The sequence below is a fragment of the Poromitra crassiceps genome, assembly GCF_964638095.1.
Source record: "Poromitra crassiceps genome assembly, chromosome: 2".
NCBI classification, from domain to species: Eukaryota; Metazoa; Chordata; class Actinopteri; order Beryciformes; family Melamphaidae; genus Poromitra; species Poromitra crassiceps.
In genome coordinates this window covers 29,804,977-29,826,288 of record NC_139624.1, presented here as the reverse complement: position 1 = coordinate 29,826,288, position 21,312 = coordinate 29,804,977, and the positions used below count along the sequence as shown (strand labels likewise).

Genomic DNA, 21,312 nt, shown 5'->3' with positions numbered 1-21,312 from the left:
ATAATTATATTCAGATTAACCTTTATTCTACATTTTCAAAAAATAAAACAGTTACCTGGCCGTGGTTTGAACCCAGGACCTCCAGCTTTGGTGTCTGCTACTTTACCCCTACACCATCCTTCCACAGCAATGACAAGGCACGGATATAACCTTATTATGGCATAAACTTGTTTTTATTCAAACGTGGGTGTCAAGTCTTTGTGGATCGGGCATTACTGTGTGACATCTAAACCAACTATGTATTATGCTACAGCAGATGCAGAACCCCAAAACACATTAACCCCACCCAAAATGCTACATTCCAACTTCCAGTAGTAGTAGTAGTAGTAGTAGTAGTAGTAATAGTAGCAGAAGTAGTAATAGTAGTAGTAGTAGTGTTGGTAGTAGTGGGAGTGGTAGCAGTAGTAGCAGCAGTAGTTGTAATTGACCGGTTAATGAGTTGTGGGCAATTTAGTGTTGGCGTGTGTTTTATTAAAAGTTTCGAGATTTAGCATTTCAAAACGGTTTCACGTATCCAAAATCCTTTACTAACCTTAGGTCGGGGTAGTCCATGGCCCAGAAAAAGTTTTGTGTGATTTGGCCAAACGGTCTAGGAGGAGCTCGCAAAAGTAGGTTTTTGATCAAATTCAAAATGGCGGAAAATCTACCACGCATAAATGGGCGTGGCCTAGTGGGTTAGATACATGATGCTCCAGGGAAACCAGTAGATGTGGAATTTTGATTCTACAGCTCGCAGTTCAGAAGTTATGGACCGACAAACGTGAAATTGGCTGTTATAGCGCCACCATCTGGTGGATTGGTGTAATTTTTTTACTATGAGTAGTGGGTGATGTCGTGAACCTGTGTGGAAAGTTTGGGTGATGGGGGGTGTATGGTTTCTGAGATCCACACACTTTTAGGGCAGGAAAAGAACAAAAGTAAATACACAAAAGTTTAAACATTTATCATTTCAAGACGGTTTCACGTATCCAAAATCCTTTAATAACTTTGAGTCAGGTAAGTCCAGAGATGCCACAGAAAAAGTTTAGGCTCATTCAGGCAAATGGCCTGGGAGGAGATAGCAAAAGTAGGTTTTAGATAAAATTCAAAATGGCGGAAAATCTAGGCACACGCAAATGGGCGTGGCCTATATGGATAGATGCGTATTGATCCAGGGAATACAGCCGAAGTGGAATTTTGATTCTACGCCTCACGGTTCAGAAGATATGGACCATAACACGAAATGGTCTGTTATAGCGCCACCATCTGGCCGATATGGGTAATTTTTTGTTTCTGAGTAGTGAGGCACATTTACAATCTATGTGCCCAGTCTGGCTATGCTGAGCCTTACAGTTTCTGCTGTACATACAGTTTTACCGGAGAAGAAGAAAAAAAAAAAAAATCGGAACAGATACAATAGGGATCCACGCACTTCGTGCTTGGACCCCTAATAAACGGAACAGATACAATAGGGATCCACGCACTTCGTGCTTGGACCCCTAAAAACATGAGATTGGAGATAAGGCTTATCTTGAAATATAATTAGTTACACCGTCACTTAGATTTACTTTGAACTAAAAGGTTTCTCAGCAGTATAAATTCTCATTATGCATCTTCAGTTTTTCTTCAAACTCAAACAACAAGACTTTTCTTAATCTATTTTTTATGCATCTTCAGTTTTTCCTGTCAAGTAAACAGTTTTGCCAGAAACTCAATTGAATGGTTTCTCTCCTGTATAACTTCTCATGTGTCTCTTCAGAGACTTGTTCAACTGAACTACTTTCCACACATTGAACTTCAACAAACAAAGACGTTTCTTAGTCTATTTTTTGAAGAAAAAAAAAAAAATTTTTTTTTTTTTTTTTTTTTGCGATATGAGATTTCATCTCAACGATACATATCGTGACGTTTTACTATCGCGAAATGTCGTGGGACGATATATTGTGACACCCCTACTCTCCACTGTAGTCACACACACATCTTCATCATGACTCTCCACTGTAGTCACACACACACATCTTCACGACTCTCCACTGTAGTCACAAGCTGTGTTTCCATTACCCTCAGAAATGCGCAAAATCGAAATATCGCAATAAAAATCGGGTAATGGAAACATGTAAATTTCGAAAAACCTCCCAAATATCGAAAAAAGTTTTTGCGCTCTCATGAGGTGGTTTTTCAGACGTGTCGATATAGCAGTATATTGCAAACGTGTAATGGAAACACATTTTCCGCATTTGCACGTCATGTGACTAGGGATGGGTACCGTTCACATTTGAACCGATACCGGTACGGTACCGGTACCTGGAATTCGGTACGGTACCCAAAACGGTACCATTTTCGGTACTTTACACACTCTATTAACAAAAAAATTACAGTTGTAAAAAAAAAAAAGTCCAAACTTCTCAATTTCAACATTGTTCTTTATTTAGCACATTATTTATTTAGCACCAGACAAAATAAAACTCCTCCCTACAATACCTCCCTACCTCTCCCCTCCCAAACCAAGAGTTGTAGCAGCAAGGTTAGTTTAGTGGGGTTGGGGAAATAGTACTTGATGTCCAACACAGCTTCCAGCAGGGCCTGGTCTTCATCTTCAAAGAGCTCCCCAAGTGCTGAAAGTTTCTTCTGTTTATTGAGTGGTATCTGAAAATAAAAAAAGGCATCGTGATTCATCAAGCATTATTTGTGTTATCAATAGAAAGAAGTGTCAGTGCTATGCACATCTTAATAGAAATGACAATTGATTGTTAGTAACATAGCTTAGGCTACACTATGAATAACACACCCATTATCACTCGTCATTATGCAAAATAATAATTTACCTGAACCATATCCACCGCTGAGAAGAGGGTGAATCGTGTCCTCCTGTGCGGCTGTCACTGGCACATGGTTACCTAGCAATGAAAGCAAGAGTGCAACGTTAAATAACACGTCTCACGGTCGGTGATACGAGCTGATGATAATTATTATAGAACGTTAACAACGCTAAGCTATAAAGCTAACTCAGCCAAGAAGACAGTGAAAAGCCCTGTTATCTAACAACCACAACGGCAGTGAAACAACTTATCCAGCTAACGCTAGCAAATTAAATAACGTTACCTGATGTTGTAGAAGTCGATGCCTCTCTCAAGTTCCGTCATCATCCTCCTGCAAGACTTCAGCTAACGTTACAGCTGACGAGCTGAGGAGGTGGCTAACGTTAGCTGCCGTGCGGTGTCTGCTTCATTCACTCAGGTTATTATCTAACACGTTACAGTCTTCAGCATTTAGCTAAATACATCTTGTGTTTGACCATGCTTCCTCAAGTTTGAGGTGTTTCCCTAGTCAGCTTTGCAATTCACATCACAAATGTTGCAACCAGTGTTGTCTGAGTCTATCTTGGTAAAGTGTAGCCACAGCTTTCGGCTGGCCCTGTTTTGCTTTCAGGATCTTCAGGTAGAGTGACGTATTGACGTAACGCGCTCTCCCGTGTTGCCTTAAGGTTCCGTCGGAATTTCTATTTTACCCACTCTCTTTCTATTACTCAGTTGCGTTCAAGTACCGAAATTTGGTACCGTTCGTTTATATGTGAACTGGTACGGGGCAGTACCGACGTATTTCGGTCGGTGCCTGTAAAAGTACCGAGTTCGGTACCCATCCCTACATGTGACCCATACCAGTGACCAAATATTACATAGAACATAGAAAATACAATAATTATCATTCAATCATCATGCTGTCAGGACTGTAGCCTACTGTTGACCAACTTGCATCATATCCATCCAGCCGCAAGGGGTGAGTTGAACTTAATATGCAAATCATATGGAAACCTATTTATACTAAGCCTGGTGGGTCTGTGTTTGTAACATGGTGTCATTCATTCACCAAATAAAATAAAAATAAAACTATTACAAAAACTGTTTTACTAACTCATATATCCATTATTACACGTTTAAATGCTGTTTATGAGGATTAATGGGCGATTTATGTTGTAAAATGTGGGCACATGGGATTGTGGGTAAATTTGGTCAGGGGTAGACTAATATTTTGGTCACTGGCACCATCTACTGGATGATAATGGAACATGGATCGATGATTTGTTTTTTTTGATGTTTTGTCTGAGCTGCCTTCGTCTTGTTTAAAATAGTAACGGCAGCAGCAGCAGCAACCGAAATCGCAGTGCCAACACCAAGGAGGTAACGCAGTAGGCCGTCCATCTTCCTTAAAGTGGAGTCTCGCGAGAAGAGATTTTACGAGATTCTATGAGATCTCGGAGACGGGACTTCAAACTCAACTTCAATGGAAACGCCTGCAAGTCGCAATTGTACTTTGTCGAAATTGTATAAACATCGCAATTATTTTGCGGAAAAACTGTAATGGAAACACAGCTACACACATCTCCATGGCTCTCCACTGTAGTCACACACACACACATCTTCACGACTCTCCACTGTAGTCACACACACATCTTCACGACTCTCCACTGTAGTCACACACACATCTTCACGACTCTCCACTGTAGTCACACACATCTTTGAGGAGAGAGAATTAAAGAAGAATTTCGTTTTTTTTTAACCTGGACCCCTCTCCTCACATTAATTATGATCTGATGACTCACCCAGCGATCTCTGCAGCGTTTCTGGCCATCCTAGCGTTGTTTTGAGATCAATAGCCGTCCTAGCGTTGTTTTGAGATCAATAGCGTCCAAGCCAGTCCTAAAATGGAGCTCCGAGGGGGCCAAGTGGCAGCCTCTCTTTCCTGCATCTAAATAGCCAGTTTTATTCCCGTTTTCGCCACATATCGTCATAATCTCATCCCGCAACAACCACCAGACTGATATTTCCTCCGGGGCTGTTCCCTGGAGTCTCCCAGGGATCAAATTACCTCATTCGTGATCTCGGTCACCAAGTCTCGTCAAGTCCCGCAATACTTTCCTGCCGGCTGGCCAGTGTATCGTTCCAATTTTAGTATAGCCTACTAAATTGGAACGATACACGACCGCACGCCAGTCTTCTCTGTATCGTTCCAATTTAGTAGGCTATACTAAAATTGGAACGATACACGACCGCATGCCAGTCTTCTCTGTATCCCAATTTAGTAGGCTATACTAAAATTGGAACGATACACCACCGCACGCCAGTCTTCTCTGTATGCTCCAATTTTAGTATTGGAACGGTCGCATGCCAGTCTTCTCTATCGTTCCAATGTTAGTATAGCCTACTAAATTGGAACATACAGAGAAGACTGGCGTGCGGTCGTGTATCGTTCCAATTTTAGTATAGCCTACTAAATTGTAACGATACAGAGAAGACTGGTGTGCGACGTTCCAATTTTAGTATAGCCTACTAAATTGGAACGATACGTTGGCCAGCCGGCAGGAAAGTATCGCGGGACTTGACGAGACTTGGTGACCGAGATCACGAATGAGGTAATTTGATCTCTGGGAGACTCCAGTCAACAGCCTGGGGGGAAATATCAGTCTGGTGGTTGTTGAGGGATGAGATTATGACGATATGTGGCGAAAACGGGAATAAAACTGGCTATTTAGATGCAGGAAAGACAGGCTGCCACTTGGCCCCCACGGAGCTCTATTTTACGACTGGATTGGAGAGGACTGATCTCAAAACAACGCGTAGGACGGGCAGAAACGCTGCGGAGATCCCTGGGTGAGTCGTCAGATCATAATTAATGTGAGGAGAGGGGTCCAGGTTAAAAAAAAACTAAATTCTCCTTTAAGAAGACGAGGAAAGAAGAGAGGAGTGCACTGCAGAGGAGAGGAGAGGAGAAGGGTATAGATAAGACAAGACCCGACACAGAAAAGAGTACCACTGTTACTGCATGGTGCATGTCTACATAGTATGTGCACATGCCCCAGTGTTTTTGTGTTCATATTAAACCTGCTTCTATCTAATCTATATGCAAGCTACTGTGCTTTTGCTACATGTTCAGCATGGCTCTAGCTGGGCTCATCTTGCATTTCCACATATGCACTCACAACCTGAATACATGCAGGCCTTGCTGTTTCTTCTCTGAGGAGATAAGCAGTCAGGCCTGAAGGCAACAATCTGCCTGTCTTATCTGTAGCCTAAACACAGCAACAGGCAGGGACAGGAGGTAGACAACCAGGCAGACAGGCAGATGACCTGCTAGACAGGCAACAGACAGACAGACGTTCTCCCCAATAACTACACATAGAGCTTCTGCTCCTCTCGCTGCTGACTCTAACTAGAACGACCGCACCGTGGATATATGCCTCCGCCAACAAGTGAGCAGTGGACACCCATGTCTGTCCAGACTTTGATGTTTGAGCCAAATGTGAAGAAATTCCGTCAAGGTGTTACTGTGATATGCCGTTACCGAGCTTGAAAATGGTGTCCGTGAGGGCACAGTGACCTTGACCCTTTTTTTTTGGGTGGGGGCGGGCATTTATGCCTTTATTTATATAGGACACTAGGCAGACAGAAAAGGTGGGGAGAGAGACAGGGGATGACACGCAGCAAAGGACCTTGGGTCGGATTTGAACCCGCATCAGGCGCGCGAAGGACCGAGCCTCCATCGTACCAGGTGAGCCACCAGGACGCACGCAGTGACCTTGACCTTTGACCGCCAAAATGTAATCAGTTCATTCTTGAGTCCAAGTGGAAGTTTGAGGCAAATTAGATGAAATTCCATCAAGGCGTTCTTGAGACATCACGTTAACGAGCATGAAACGAGCGATCGTGATGTCACAGTAACCTTGACCTTTGACCGCCAAAATCTAATCAGTTCATCCTTGAGTCCAAGTGGACGTTTGATGCAAATTGGAAGAAATTCCGTCAAGGCGTTCTTGGGATATCGCGTTAACGAGGTTGTAGATGAGGTCATAGATGAGGTCGTGATGTCACAGTGACCTTGAACTTTGACCACCAAAATCTAATCAGTCCATCCTTGAGTCCAAGTCGACGTTGGAGCCAAATTGGAAGAAATTCCGTCAAGCTGTTCCTGAGATATCGCGTTAATGAACTTGGGAATGGCGTTCGTGAGGTAACAGTGACCTTGAACTTTGACCTTTGACCACCAAAATCTAATCAGTTCATCCTTGAGTCCAAGTTGACGTTGGAGTCAAATTGGAAGAAATTCCCTCAAGGCGTTCCTCAGATATGGCGTTAACGAACAGCGGATGGACGGACAACCCGAATCCATAATGCCTCCGGCCTGGCTATCGCCGGCGGAGGTATAAAAATGCATATTACAGTACCGGTATTTAGTTTGGCCTGTAAAAATTAATTCTTGGCAGAGACAGTTTTGCTTGTTTACCAGCCCATGGCATATGACACAGTAAATTCTGGACACTGGATGACGGTGTTCACTAACCTTTAGGCGAGCCAATGGGAGCCTCGCTGTGTGACTTCACCAGGCGACTGTCGCTGTGAGGGCTGGTCTCTGATGCAAACGACACCTCCGGGCTGGTTACCTCTCCCTCCTCCCCTCTGTTGTCCTCCTCCTCCTCCTCCTCCTCTTCCTCTTCCTCCTCCTCCTCCTCCTCCTCCTCTTCTGCCTCCTCCTCTCTGTGTTCTGGCTCTGTTATGTCGTCCTGTCTCTGTCTCTCCTGCTGTTTGCTGTGATTCTCGATCACCTGTGCAGTTAACAAGAACAAAAGTATTTCAATAATGAGCAAGCAGCCTTGATGATTTAAGTGATAAAGAAGTATTCTCATAGCTGGCGCTATTATATACATATTATTATTACCGGTATATACATATGTTTTCACATACATCATATGATAGTGCTCATGATGTGAGCACAAAGCAACAGCTTTAGGGACATACCCATATGTAGTAATACTATAGGTATCCATATATAAGTATATAAATAGACAGTCAGGCACACACAACCCAACCACACATACCCATTAGGAATGGGCATGATTAATCGACGATCGCTAATCGATCTTTAAGAATTTGATCGATAATCGATCGGTAAGAATTATCAATTGTTAATTGCGTGTGTGTGTGTGTGTGTGTGTGTATAAAAGGCTCAATTGTGTTTGAGTGCAGTAGAGTTCTGAAGAGGCACATATGTTTTTTGTTTTGTTTTTGTTTAACAGTTCAACTTTAACTGCCTTGTTTAAGAGGATTGTTGTGAGGAGAAAAAAGATGCTTTCTTTAGTATTTTCTGCCATAGGCATTTTTTTTATACAAAAAAAGTATGATTAATCGATCATTAATTTTCCCGATGATCAATGAAGGAAATGTCTTCAAATAGCCTTCCCTACTAGCCATGCACACACAGTTGTAGTGTGGAAGGGTGTCCGGGTATGTATGGCTGCCACCCACTCTAAAGCTTTCATGCCAAGAAGCCAGACAGACACCTTTTCACACTGAGGCTAGTCATCTGAGGTTTCCAATGAGTGGAACTGAATTTAGCTTAGTCATGCAAAGGATTATAATGGAATTTATCACAGTAATGAGGTGCATTTATCACACTATCCATAAGGAGGGAGGGGAGAAAGTAGAAAGGGTGTCTGGTAATGTAATAAAACTCCTTATATTGCATTTGTGGTGCACGTAACTTGACCTCAGAGTGGTTCACACAAAACACAGGAGCAAGCTTTTACTTGTTAGAGGAATGATCCATACAACATAAGGATAAAGAGGTTCAAGGATAAGATATTAGACTCTTTGTAAATGTTACAAAGGTGCCATATTCTATTTACCTGGTGGTCAAAAATATGCAATTATTGCCTTTGATTTATTCATGAATTCCTGAAGGTAGATGCACACTGCAAGATTTTGTGAATTAACATGTTATTTTCAATTCACACAGATTTAAAATGTTTGTGGGATGTTTGTGTTTGTGTCTCAAAATCCTGTGGCACAAACGCACACAGCTCAGATTTTAAGGTAGCTTAAGCTTATCAAATGATTCAACTGAGCCATTCCAATTCATCTGAAAAGCACTTTGTCATTGTTTTATTTTTTTGACACAGTGCAATATTTATTTATTGTTTAACAATGACAGTGCAAGTCAATGGGGCTGAAAATCAGATTTCCTCTACTATATATAATCAGATTTCCTCTCGGAATAACCGTGTCATGAAATATGAAGCTGTTTTGAAAGTGCCAACAGTGGTGGAATTGCTTTTGGATGGACTGAAGGGACTTCAACTTTAAACAGATACGTTTAATATTAGCTCGAGACACCCCACTCCAGGCTCCGCCAATTGTAAGAAATGGTACTCTTCTGGTCTCCTAAATAGCATAAATAGCATAGTTATCAGCTTGTGATTGGCTGTCTGTCAGTAGTATGAAAATTAATTGGGTGACCAGTCTCCTGCGTGGCAGTGGCGAAACCTCCATGGCACAGATACAGGAAGTGACTGGAAGTTGGGGTGTCTATCTATATTAAAGGTGAGGTCTCTGCTTTAAAGCAGGGTGGCATAGTAGGGAGACTTGAGCAAGACGCTGAATCTTGTCACTCACCTTATTGGCTGTTTCCATGACCACCTCAATGTTCAGGTTCTGTGCAGCCATGGCGAGCAGCTCGTCGTCATCGTCGCCGACATCCCAGGCGTCGCTGGTGATGCTCTCAAACTCCTGAAAGGTGGTAGCCTTTTTGGGCTTTCCCGGTGTGGCTGGAGGAGGCTTGTTGCCTGCCTTGATCAGGCTGGAGATGGAGAGATTGAGAGAGATTGGGGGAGATAATGGTGATGATGGAGAAGATAGAGATATTGAGATTGAGAGAGATGGGGGGAGATGATGATGATGATGGAGAAGATAGAGATATTGAGATTGAGAGAGATGGGGGGAGATGATGGTGATGAGAAGATAGAGATAGAGAGATTGAGAGAGATGGGGGGAGATGATGGTGATGGAGAAGATAGACATTGAGAGAGATGGGGGGCACAAGTGGCAAGATGGAGAGGGACAGAAAATGGGGAATAGGGAGAGAAAGGGAGAAAAGGAGAATGAGAGGCAGACGGGTGAGAGACAAGGGAGGAAAGGAGAAACGGAGACGCAGTAAATCATTTTGACACTGACAGGTGTGCAAACAAAAGAATGAAAAGAACTCTATCCCTTTGGTATCCAAGAAAAGAGAAAAGTCTGACAATTAATTAATCAAGTCTACGATAAGATATTCACATTTTACACACTGAGTGGCTTTTGACAGCATTTCCAATAATGACAGAGAATCCCGACAATGAAACACATTCCACAGAGACAAGTGTGTAGGTCGGCACCTAGTCACACCAGCTCTTCGCCTCCAACAGTTCAATATATTAAAAAAGAAAGCGGTCTCTCACGCCTAAGAAGATTGAATCTGGCCATGTTTTAAATGACAACTTTTCACTGCACTTCCTTTCTTTGTGCTGCAAGGACACCTTTCCTATTCAGGCGGAACAAGAAATGCTACAGTAAAAAAGAATTCAATTAATCTCACCTCTAACCATGCAGTGTAGACGAGGGGGTAGGGAGGGGGAGTGGGGGAATAAAGGGACAAATGCACTCTGATTTCTTACAAAGACAAGGATTAACATAATAAAGAGAAAGACCTGTTCATATTAGCCGACTACTTCTATCATAACTTAGAAGAAAGGAGTTTGAACTTCTAGCCTGACAAAAAAAACAAGGAAATTAAATTCAACCCTCTGTGGAAATTCATACGATTAAACATCAATCAGCAAAGAGAAAAGGATTATCATTGAAGAACCAAGCTGTTTTACTGCGTGTGTGTGTGTGTGTGTGTGTGTGTGTGTGTGTGTGTGTGTGTGTGTGTGTGTGTCACACGTGTGTGCGTGCGTGTGTGTGTGTGTGTGTGTGTGTGTGTTAAAAGTAGGGCTTTCAATCGATTAAAATATTTAATCGCGATTAATCGCATGATTGTCCATAGTTAATCGCACAATTTTTTATCTGTTCTAAATCTACCTTAAAGGCCCATTCCGTTGGTTTTGGCGAGAAATAAATGTGCACAAAGTGTTTATTATTGGCACTGAGTGAATGCGCCTTGACGTAACTTAAAAATGGCGACCAGGGGCGTTTCTCTAAGACCAGCCGTTCAGAAGATACATTGAAAAACCGCAGTTTCGAAGTGGATAGCATCTCCCGCCACAGCTAGAGGATGTGACGTCTCGCGCGTTCACGAGCTTGTGCTCTTGTCCTAGACGCTAACAGGAAATGGCTGAAGTAGCTTTTAACGTTACGGTCGTCGCTAGCTGCTAGCTAAAGGAAAAGGAAACAACAACACAGACTCCAAAAAAAGTCCAGACTAAATAAATAAATATTTATCTAATGAAGCCCGTCTGGCCAGACAGCAGCAATGTGACCGACATCGGGGGGAAACTATAGAGTCAGGACTGTGTTTTTGGTTCATGAAGGGAACTTGCTGCTTGTAGCTACTGTAATGTGTTTTTGACCAGATAACGTTAGCTGCTTGCTAATGGATTTTCAAGATTCAAGATTTTTACTGTCACTCCGTAGTACAAGTATCTGACCACCTGGTCAGAAACTCTGCTAACATTACCGTCTTGTGTGAAGTAATGCAACCCTAACGTTACTACCGTTATGCTTATGGTCATGGAACATTATTGTTTGACTGCATTTAGCTGCGGTGGTGAGTCTGCCTGAACGTTAGCTTGATGCTATACGCGGCTAACTAATAGATTTAGCTATATTTATAGAAATTACCACCAGCCCCACTAATAACGTTACTGTCTTGTGTTGATAATTAATCTAACAGTCGGAAATATGCCTAACGTTAGCCTACTGTCTGTTATGTTTACGGTACATTGTTTGACTGTACATACAGGGGGAGCAGGCTATTTCCTGGCTTGTGCTAACATGAGTATCCACTTCCCGCAGCCAGCAGGCTCTGACTGCAGTTGGCTGCAGTGCACATACTAGTAACGTTAGCTTGATGCTAATCGCGGCTAACTAATATTAATTTACATTTATATAAATTACCACCAGCCCCACTAATAACGTTACCGTCTTGTGTGGATAATGAATTTAACAGTCGTAAATATGCCTAACGTTACTGTTATGCTTATGAAACATTGTTTGATTGTTCAGTTTGGTCAACTCCAGGCATTACAGGGTACCGTACATACAGGGGGAGCAGGCTATTTCCTGGCTTGTGCTAACATGAGTATCGACTTGCCCGCAGCCAACGCAAGCCAAAACAAGACCAAACATGCCACAATATCGTCCCCTAATTCATCCAGAATCCTTCCTGGGCATCTCGAGGCTGATCTGACCGATAAATTGTCCAGGTTGCCGTTTTCAAGTGACTTTTATGAGTTAACGTTACAAAGCAACGAACAGCTCTGCTGTTGCCAGGCAACTGCTTGTGCGCGTGCGAGTATGGTGCCCGGGCGTCAGCTCGTTCACACGCTGCCTGCAGTTACACTAACGGCCACCGGCGTCAGTAATAGTGAGTTTTGACGGATTGGGCCTTTAAACCGATATTTTTCAAGTTTTTAATACTGTTATCAACATAGGAGTAGACGAATATGCTTGCTTTATGCGGATATGTTTATTATTATTGGAACAATGACAAATACTGTCCAGAATATTCTTCAGAATAACCTCAAGGGTGTGCATGCTGAACCATACTGTATAGTGAAGTAGAAGCATATGGGCTACTGTAGTAGGCTGCATAATTAGCCTACTGGTTCATCTGAACAAAACAAACTAAGCACAGCTAAGAATGGCATTTATAAATGTATTTTGTAATATAGCAGCAGTGTAGTAGGCTAGTGAAGACTACAGTAAATATCGGCAAATGAAGACTAAGATCGCTTTCACAATTCACATATGGGACATCTCTCCTCTCTTCAGCAGGCTTCTTGCCTGGCTGAGGGCTGACTGAACAACACAAGCGGAACTTGCCATTAATACCCTTTTCTTCCTCCTTTTCTGCTCCTCATGGAGATTTATTTCTGCTTTACTTCCTGAAACCGCTGCGAACGGCTTGACTACAAGTACGGGTGCGACGAATGGACAAAATAGCGGCATGCGATTAAAAAAAAACCGTTATGGTCGGCCCTTAATCGCATCGCGATTAACGCATTAACGCTGACAGCCCTAGTTAAAAGGACCATTTACAATGGTCAATGGGCATGCTCATCAGAGCAGCAAGGTTCCAGACCCCTCCTATATATTAGAGATGCACCGATTGATCGACACGTGACCGGAAAAGGACGATTTTTCAGCCTGACCTCCAAGTGGATACGACCCAAGACGTCGTTTTTACAAGCAGCTTAATACGACCTAAAATCACGTTTCAACGTTAAGCGACCTCTAGCGGTCGTGTGAGTAACAGCCCAGTCTCAGAGTTTGGTAAAGTTATAACCTCGTGTGGGATTTGAACCCAGGGCCGCTGGCTTGAAAGTCGCCTGTCGTAACCACTCAGCTATCCATCCGTTCGTTGCTATCCCTAGCCCGAACCCAATACCTAACCCACACCCTAACCCTAACCCAAAACCTTTGTTTTTCCTAAACTGTTGACATCACTAATCAGTCTTGTTGTCACAATGCCTCCTTGTGTGTGTGCGCCCTTATGACATCACTTTTGACATCACTGATGACATCATCACTGATGACATCACATCATTAGCTAATCATCTATATGAATTGTCCATTCCAGACCTGTGTAGGTAGGTACCCTGTAATCCTGAACAAAATAAACATCACTTCCATTTCCATTTTTAGATCTCCACAGAAGTTACATGAGAAACAGCCTGGATCTATACACAAATAAGGCTGCATTCACTGCCATGCTGTGGCCATGGTCTGATTTCCCTAAAGCTGGAAGCTTCACTATCTCAACTGTTTTCACTTCCTTTACACCAGCAGCATATAGCAGAGGCCATCCAGTGCAAACAATGGGCTACAGCAGGGGTTCCCACACTTTTACATGTGACGGTCCCCCAAGTAGCATTCGCTTTTGGCCGGGGGGGGATTGCGAGATGTCTTTAATAACCTATTGGCGATACTATTGCAAATGTCAAAAATCACATCAAATCACATCAACTTCTGAATATATTTGTTTACTTTTATCAATGTAATAGCGTAATTACATTTGTATCTCAAACATTTTCTCATTATTATTACTTGCTGCTGCTGCTGTTACTGTTGTTGTTGTTGTTGTTGTTATTGTTATTGTTGTTGTTACAGTATATTATAAAGATTGTTCCAGACTATTACCCACACCAGGGTAATCTCCGTCTGGAGTACAGCAACAGCATTTTGGCTGGCAGGCAATTAGAAAGATGGGAATTGGCAAATAAAATTTGTATGTGGAAGGAGAGGATGCAATTATACTAGTCCATACCCAGGCATGCGTGCACCACAACAGCACACAAACTTGCCAAAAATAAAGTTAGGAAAATGGAAAATCAGTTTTGTCGTTTCAGATTGATTGGCCAACCGGTTTGGGAGATAAATGGATGGACGCCGGATGGACAGAGTTTTCCTCATTCTATAGTAGGATAGGATATAGTAGAATTTGCTAATACTATAATAAATTAAATTAGTTTTTATTATACTGTGGTATTAACAAATATCATTGAATCCTTTCATTCGACATAAAAATCGTATTTGAAAAAATAAAATGAAAATAATTTTCCATCAATTTGCTGAGGCCCCCCTAGTGCCCGCCCCCACTTTTGGGGCTTTTCCACTGCCACCACCATACCGCGCCGATTTCAGTTCCTTTTTTTTTTTTTTACGTGCCAAGCCGTGCTAAACCGCGCTCAAGATGGACTACCTCCGGAGTAGGGCCAAAGTAGGGCTGGGCGATAAAACGATCATGATCATTTTCACAATAAAATCTTCCACGATAACGATGATAGAATTGTGAGCTGTAATTTCGATAGTAATTTTTTTAACCAATCCCACAGCAGAGAAACAAGCGCATGCTACAGTACAAACAGCCAATCCCACAGCAAAGAAACAAGCGCATGCTACAGTACAAACAGCCAATCCCACAGCAGAGAAACAAGTGCATGCTACAGTACAAACAGCCAATCCCACAGCAGAGAAACAACTGCGTGCTTCTGCAATCTCGGCTCTTCCTCCCACTCATAACAACAACTCAGTCTGGCCGCACACTGCAGTTCTCAATATTATCCAGCTCCAGCACTCCGCTAAATGAGGAAATTAGCAGTCCAAGCTAAACTGAGGGTCATTGTACTCTAAAAACTGCCCTGGATCAGTTTACTGAGTTTATCAGTCAGTTGTCTGTCTGACAAAGCACAGACCAGCATTAGGTGCAAAATATGTCAGCAGCCAGTCCTCAGCATTACAGGAAACACCACTAACCTCTTCCACCATCTCAAAAGGTACCACAGCAAAGAGTGGCACAAGAGCATGAGTTTACGTTATCATGCTACTGCTAGCCTCCCTGCAACTAGCCGGACCCAGGAGGACATCATGGGGACTCAGCGAGGACCGCATGGTGTGCATCACAACAGACAGTGTTGCAACATAGTGAAGGCAGCAGCCCTAAACAACTGGACATGACTGCAGTGTTGGTCACCGGCGGCTCCACCTATATCCATCGGTAAGCTATTAGCGTTAACTCAAACATTTGTTGTAGGCCTACATGTATTATAATTTGTCGTGTTGCACACTTTGAATGATGAATGACCATTCAGGTGTCCATGTTTTAATAAAGGGTTCTGCAAGCAAACATGGGATATTGTTTTAGATTACCCTACATACAGAAGCTGAGGTTATCATAACATAACATATGATACGTTCTAGTATGCAAAGCTTGTGAATGATTTCCCTGTATTGCTGGCTACTGCTGGCTAAAATTGGTATAGAAAAAGAAAGAAAAGCAGTGAGCTCAGTTGCAGTCAATCTGTATAAATGGCAAAATAGGCTACTGTTCACTGTTCAAATAACCAAATAAATATGCAAGTAACACCAGAAAATATATTATCTTATTTCTTCATATCATCAGTGACTGTTGCTGAGTTGTTTTTAACATATTTTCTATATTGTCTTTCTATGTATTTTCAGAGAGAAGTGGGAGAGACAACACTCTTGGACAAAGAAGAGGGACCCAGCAGCAGCTCAAGAGGAGCACAAACAACCCCCACACAAGTTGGCCACAGAGTCGCCTACAAGATGGGGGTCATGTCAAAAAATGGTGGGGGCATGGGGCGAGTGCTGTAACAGGAGATTGAGTGTTTTGTCACCTATCAGTTCTGACAATAAATATATAAACAATAATTAACCTTCTGGTTTCTTTGGGGTCTAAGGAGAATACTGATCTTAAAACTGTAAATTGAACATTATTATTATTATTAATAAATATAACATCGATCAATATAAGAAAACGTATTGTGATTAAAAAAAATTGTCATATCACCCAGCCCTAAGTCAAAGCATGTCAGACCCGCCTCCAAGGGAGCTGCCCAACCACAGGCAACCAATGACAACCCCCCTTCGTTTGAGAGTTTTAGCTGCCAGCTTCTAGCTAAATCTCTGTGGTTTGAGGTTTAGTTTCTCTCCTGTGTTTGGCTTTGTAGGGGATATCTGTTTTCTTTTGCGTTTCCTCATCACTCTGACCCACCCTGTCAAGTTACTGCCGAGCTTATGAATTTCCTGCTGCGACTTCTTCCTCTTTTTTTTTGCTTGCAAAGCTTGCCCGGCCTAGTCCTGTCCTCTATAGGAGATACAGTCAATACAACTGTATTTGGCAATAGGGATCTAGATCTACAGTATTCCTATAATATTCCTATAGTAATCCTATAATATTCCAATAGTATTTTTTACAGTGTAATGCAGCAGCGGGGGGCATATGGCATATTTCAGCAGCGGGGGGGGGGGGGGGGGGGGGCGGGGGGGGGGGGCGAAAAAATATAGTGGAAAAAACAGTCCAGATTTAAACCAGCTTGAAAATTAAATTATGGAATCCCCCATGTTGATGAGATATTTTGGCATCCAATGTTTCAGGCAGGACAAATCTGTGGCATCAGACTTTACAAGCTGCTTGGGAGCAAAAGGAGAGAATGACCAGTGTCAAATCAATAACACCAGGGTGGGTACTCACAGTGTTTACCAACAATTGCAAAGTATATTTAACTTACTTAGCATGAAGGAGCGGGTCGAAAGGTGGATGTTGAGCGCCATACACATGCTGAATGCTGTGGAAGGGAAAAGGAGGAAATGCAAATGAATCAGCTGATTGATTGCCAAGTAGCTAAGTGAGCTTCTTATAACACTATGCACAACACCACCAGTTAACATTGTATATCTGAAGATAGCAGGTGAGATGAAAACTGTGCTATTCCAGCGTACTGGGCTACTGGCATTAGAGATGTGTTATGGTAATTAGGATTAACGTTATGCAACAGCTTGTGAGTAAATTGCTGAAATAGCCACTGTTAGCCAGCTGTGCTAGGGAACCAGTTAGCAACGTAGCGTAGTGTGTGCGCGAGACTAATACACAGCAGACACGCCGGCGTTATAAGGTGTGAGTGGAACCCATAAGATGTCCGGTATGCAATAACACAGAGCAAGTCAGTGTGAAAGTTTCGTTTCATGCTCAACAGAGCAGCGTCAGATGAGTAAAGCTAACTAAGCTAAGCTAAGCTAAGCAGTAGGATGGAACACGTCACTCACCTGCCAGGAACCTTGGCTGTGTTCCGTTTCCAAAACTGTTTTTTGTTTCCGTCACTTGACATCTTCCCTGCGCGGTCCAACCTGTCATACACACAAACTCCCGAACGCTGTCGTTATCTTTAAAACGTGATTTTTGTGTTTATTTACACCCAAGTCCCCTCCTCCAAAACTCAGAAAGCTGCCATGTTGGATGCTGCTGAACCGCCGATACAAGCGCTGCTGTGATTGGCTGAGCGCACACTTCCTCACCGTCACCCAATCACAAGTGAGATCTGGTACTAGGTGCCGCTGACGTCATCCTCTACAGACGCTTTGACGTCTGGCGCTGTTGATCGAAAAGGTGAGACCCCCAGCATCAGGACCAGAAGCAGAAGCAGGGACGGATGTAGGCTAGTAGTGCAGTTTGCATTTATGGAATAGTTTATCAATATCCACCTTTCTAAATCGTTATGTACATAGGGTATTTATAGTTTAAATCAGGAGTGGGCATTATTTTTCCTGGGAGGGCCATGGGCCACATGAGAAACCCAGATTCCTGCCCCGAGCCAAACATTTAAAATGACCAAAAAAAAAGCATACTTTTATCACTAGATGAAATTATAGAAAACATACAGTATTGTGCATTTATTCGTCAGCATTTATTATATTCCACAATTTATGAGAGCATGAGTTTGTTTGTTTGATAATAGAGAAAGAAGCAACACAGAAGCAACACACAAGCATTTGAAAATAAAAGCCAATAGGTAATCTAATTTAGATTTTTCTAGTTTCATAAGTAAAATGGTGTGGTTAGCCTTAGACCTCCTGGGCCAAACAGGACCACCAAGAGGGCCGGTTCTGGCCCCCGGGCCATGCAGGTCTGGTGTAGATCAAGCTATAAAACTAGCATACATGAATGCTTTTCTAAATTATTATTATGATTATTATGATTATTATTATTATTTACCTTTTTATTTGTGAATGTTTGCCCTATGATGATCATTGACTCGAGGTCATGATTGTCCAACCTTTTTATTTACCACTACATCACTGACCAAAAGCAGCAACAAGTAAATTCATCAAACCTCCTATTATTGGGTGAGAGGTCATGAAATGGATCGTGAAGAATCAAATCAAATACCTTAAAACTCCAGGGGTACAAGACTACCCAGTGATGCAATGAAATGTAGACTACATGTAAAAAGCAACTTACTGCCTTAATTACATTTTCTCTTTACAAAATCGAGTATTATTGACTTAAAGGAAGGCTATGCCGATTTTCAACCGACTTTATGCATTATAATCTCGGTAATATAAGCAGATTGACAGTGCTTACCTTCGGTACACTGTATGTTTTATGCAATGAGTAATCCATGTTTGTCTGCCTGGAGAAACTCCACCCCCGGCCGACAGCTGGTATGGCTTATTAACACTTGTTAAGGCTCTCGATGCGATTCTCCAAGAAGTTGCATACAGAAAAAAGAAAAAGAAACAATCTGGAGTTGGAACAGCCATCCTTGAACAGAACAGCTGTTCACTACTGCGTCCAGAATGATGCGTTTGAATCATTCTGATACGGAAGTGCCTGGAATAAACTGCAGAAGAACTCCTGTCTCAGGAAAACAAAGGCTGCCCATCTGCATATATTACCGACAGTGTTGGGGGTAACTCATTACAAAAGTAACATATTACATGTAATATATTACTTTGAGCAGTAACTCAGTAATGTAACTTATTACCAATAGGATTTCATTTCATTTATTGAGTTTAAAATTACAGGGACAGTGCACATTTCTGTAAATGCGCCAGTTTAGCCAGCTTGGCTAATTTTCAACCGTAGTCCTGTAGTAATATTCAGTAATATTATACCAGTTACTTTGTCAAGTAACAAATTGAGTTACTTTTTTTTTAACAAAGCACATATTTAAACAAAGATACAATCATTTCCTAATCAAAGTGTGTGTTTTTATGCAAATAACCACTATAGATGATGATAACAAAGGAAAAGATCACATTTAGAATGTTGGACAGTTTACACTGACTTCAAGACGGTTTAAATGTTCTGGATGGTTCTGGGTCGGCAATGTCATTCTGCTACTGCTGTTATTTTGGTGAAAGTGATGTAAAAGTAGTGTAATAAGTAATGAGTTACTCTACATGAACAGTAATATTGTAAAGTAACATATTACTTTCAAATGAAAGTAACTAGTGGTGTATAAAGTACTCGAAAACCATACTTGAGTAAAAGTAAAGATATCTTCCCAGAAAAAGACTTTGGTAAAAGTCAAAGTCACTCATTAGAATATTACTTGAGTAAAAGTCTTAAAGTACTTGATATTTTCTGTACTTAAGTATCAAAAGTAATTTTCTGATATTAAATGTACTTAAGTATTGAGAGTAAAAAGTACAAGTAAATGCTGCTAAAAAAAATCAAGCAAGATTCAAGATTCAAGATTCAAGATTTTTATTGTCACTCCATGGTACAAGTACCACGTGTGAAATTCTTGTGCAGTGGACTCCGTTTACGACATAGTACAAATAGGCAACAAGCAATAAGTAATAGGCAATAAGAAATAGGCATCAATAAGCAAGACAGCAATAAGGCAATAAGAAATAGGCATCAATAAGCAATAAGACAAGTCGGTGGCTTATACGACAGTGGCATATTCATTGCACATAGGTGCACATGTCATGTGCATACGTTAGACGTGTTCAGATATTCCAAATTCGACGTTTTATACATACATGTGCAAATAGCATGTACCTTATTAAACATACAAAAGACATGCCTGGGCTTGAGTGGAAGTCTATTTCTTCTTCTTGACTTTTATAGCCGCTGGCAAACAACGTTATGTTGCATTACAGCCACCAAATGGAATGACGTGTGGATCGTGATTAACGTAACTTGCAAACTAGGAGCACTGATTTGCCAAACCTGATTGGTTGCAGGCTACGCAATTTCTTCTGATTTTCCTTTGTAACTAAGATGCTTGGGGGAAATGTAGTGGAATAAAAAGTATCCATTTTATTTGGGAAATGTAGTGGAGTAAAAGTGAAAGTTGACAGAAATATAAATACTCAAGTAAAGTACAGATACTCAGAAAAAATACTTAAGTACAGTACTTAAGTATTTATACTTTGGTACATTACACCACTGCTAGTATGTAGTATATTACATTTTGAAAGTAACTTGCCCAACACTGATTACCGACATTGTAATGATACAAAGCAAGTTGAAAATCGGCGAAGCTTGGCATTATCCCATACTGGATAGTAAGATCGAAATGGTAAATGGTAAATGGCCTGCATTTATATAGCGCTTTTATCCAAAGCGCTTTACAATCAGTAGATAGTCTACATTCACCCATTCATACACCGATGGCGGCAGGCTGCCACGCAGGGTGCCTACACACCATCGGGAGCAAGGAGGGTTAAGTGTCTTGCCCAAGGACACAGCGACAGCAGCTGGGAGGGAGCGGGGATCGAACCGCCAACCCTTGCGTCATTGGCCGACCCGCTCTACCTCCTGAGCTAATATCCTCCTTTTCATAGCCTACTTCTACATCCTCCGTGTGCTTGTAGGCTACATACATTTTAAAAACAAATTTTACTAAACCAACCAATTTTTAGTACATAAATAAGGTGCTTTATCCACTAGAGTGCATCTTGGCAGCCATTAGGTATTAGGCCTATGGAAAAATGTAGCCTATGCAATACCCTAGAACAGAGGTTTTCAAAGTTTGACACTGCGGGCCTCCCC

At 41.8% G+C, this 21,312-nt stretch overlaps 1 protein-coding gene and 1 long non-coding RNA gene across 2 annotated transcripts in view; both read right to left on the bottom strand.

The window, feature by feature from the left end:
• tbc1d22a (TBC1 domain family, member 22a) overlaps window positions 1–17,678 on the bottom strand; it is a 365,114-nt gene extending 347,436 nt beyond the window's left edge. Inside the window, exons 1-4 of the mRNA XM_083651077.1 lie at window positions 17,574–17,678; window positions 17,039–17,095; window positions 9,423–9,606; window positions 7,315–7,576 (exon numbers count right to left, since the gene is read on the bottom strand). Coding sequence (XP_083507203.1) covers window positions 7,315–7,576; window positions 9,423–9,606; window positions 17,039–17,095; window positions 17,574–17,635 — 565 coding nt within the window. The 5' untranslated portion in view covers window positions 17,636–17,678. The remainder of the gene's footprint in view (window positions 1–7,314; window positions 7,577–9,422; window positions 9,607–17,038; window positions 17,096–17,573) is intronic.
• Window positions 2,492–3,215, bottom strand: LOC310789460. The gene is made up of 3 exons (XR_014553338.1): window positions 3,082–3,215; window positions 2,805–2,876; window positions 2,492–2,625 (listed from the first exon to the last, which is right to left on the bottom strand). It is a non-coding gene; the product is annotated as an uncharacterized lncRNA (long non-coding RNA).
• Window positions 17,679–21,312: the final 3,634 nt, after the last annotated feature.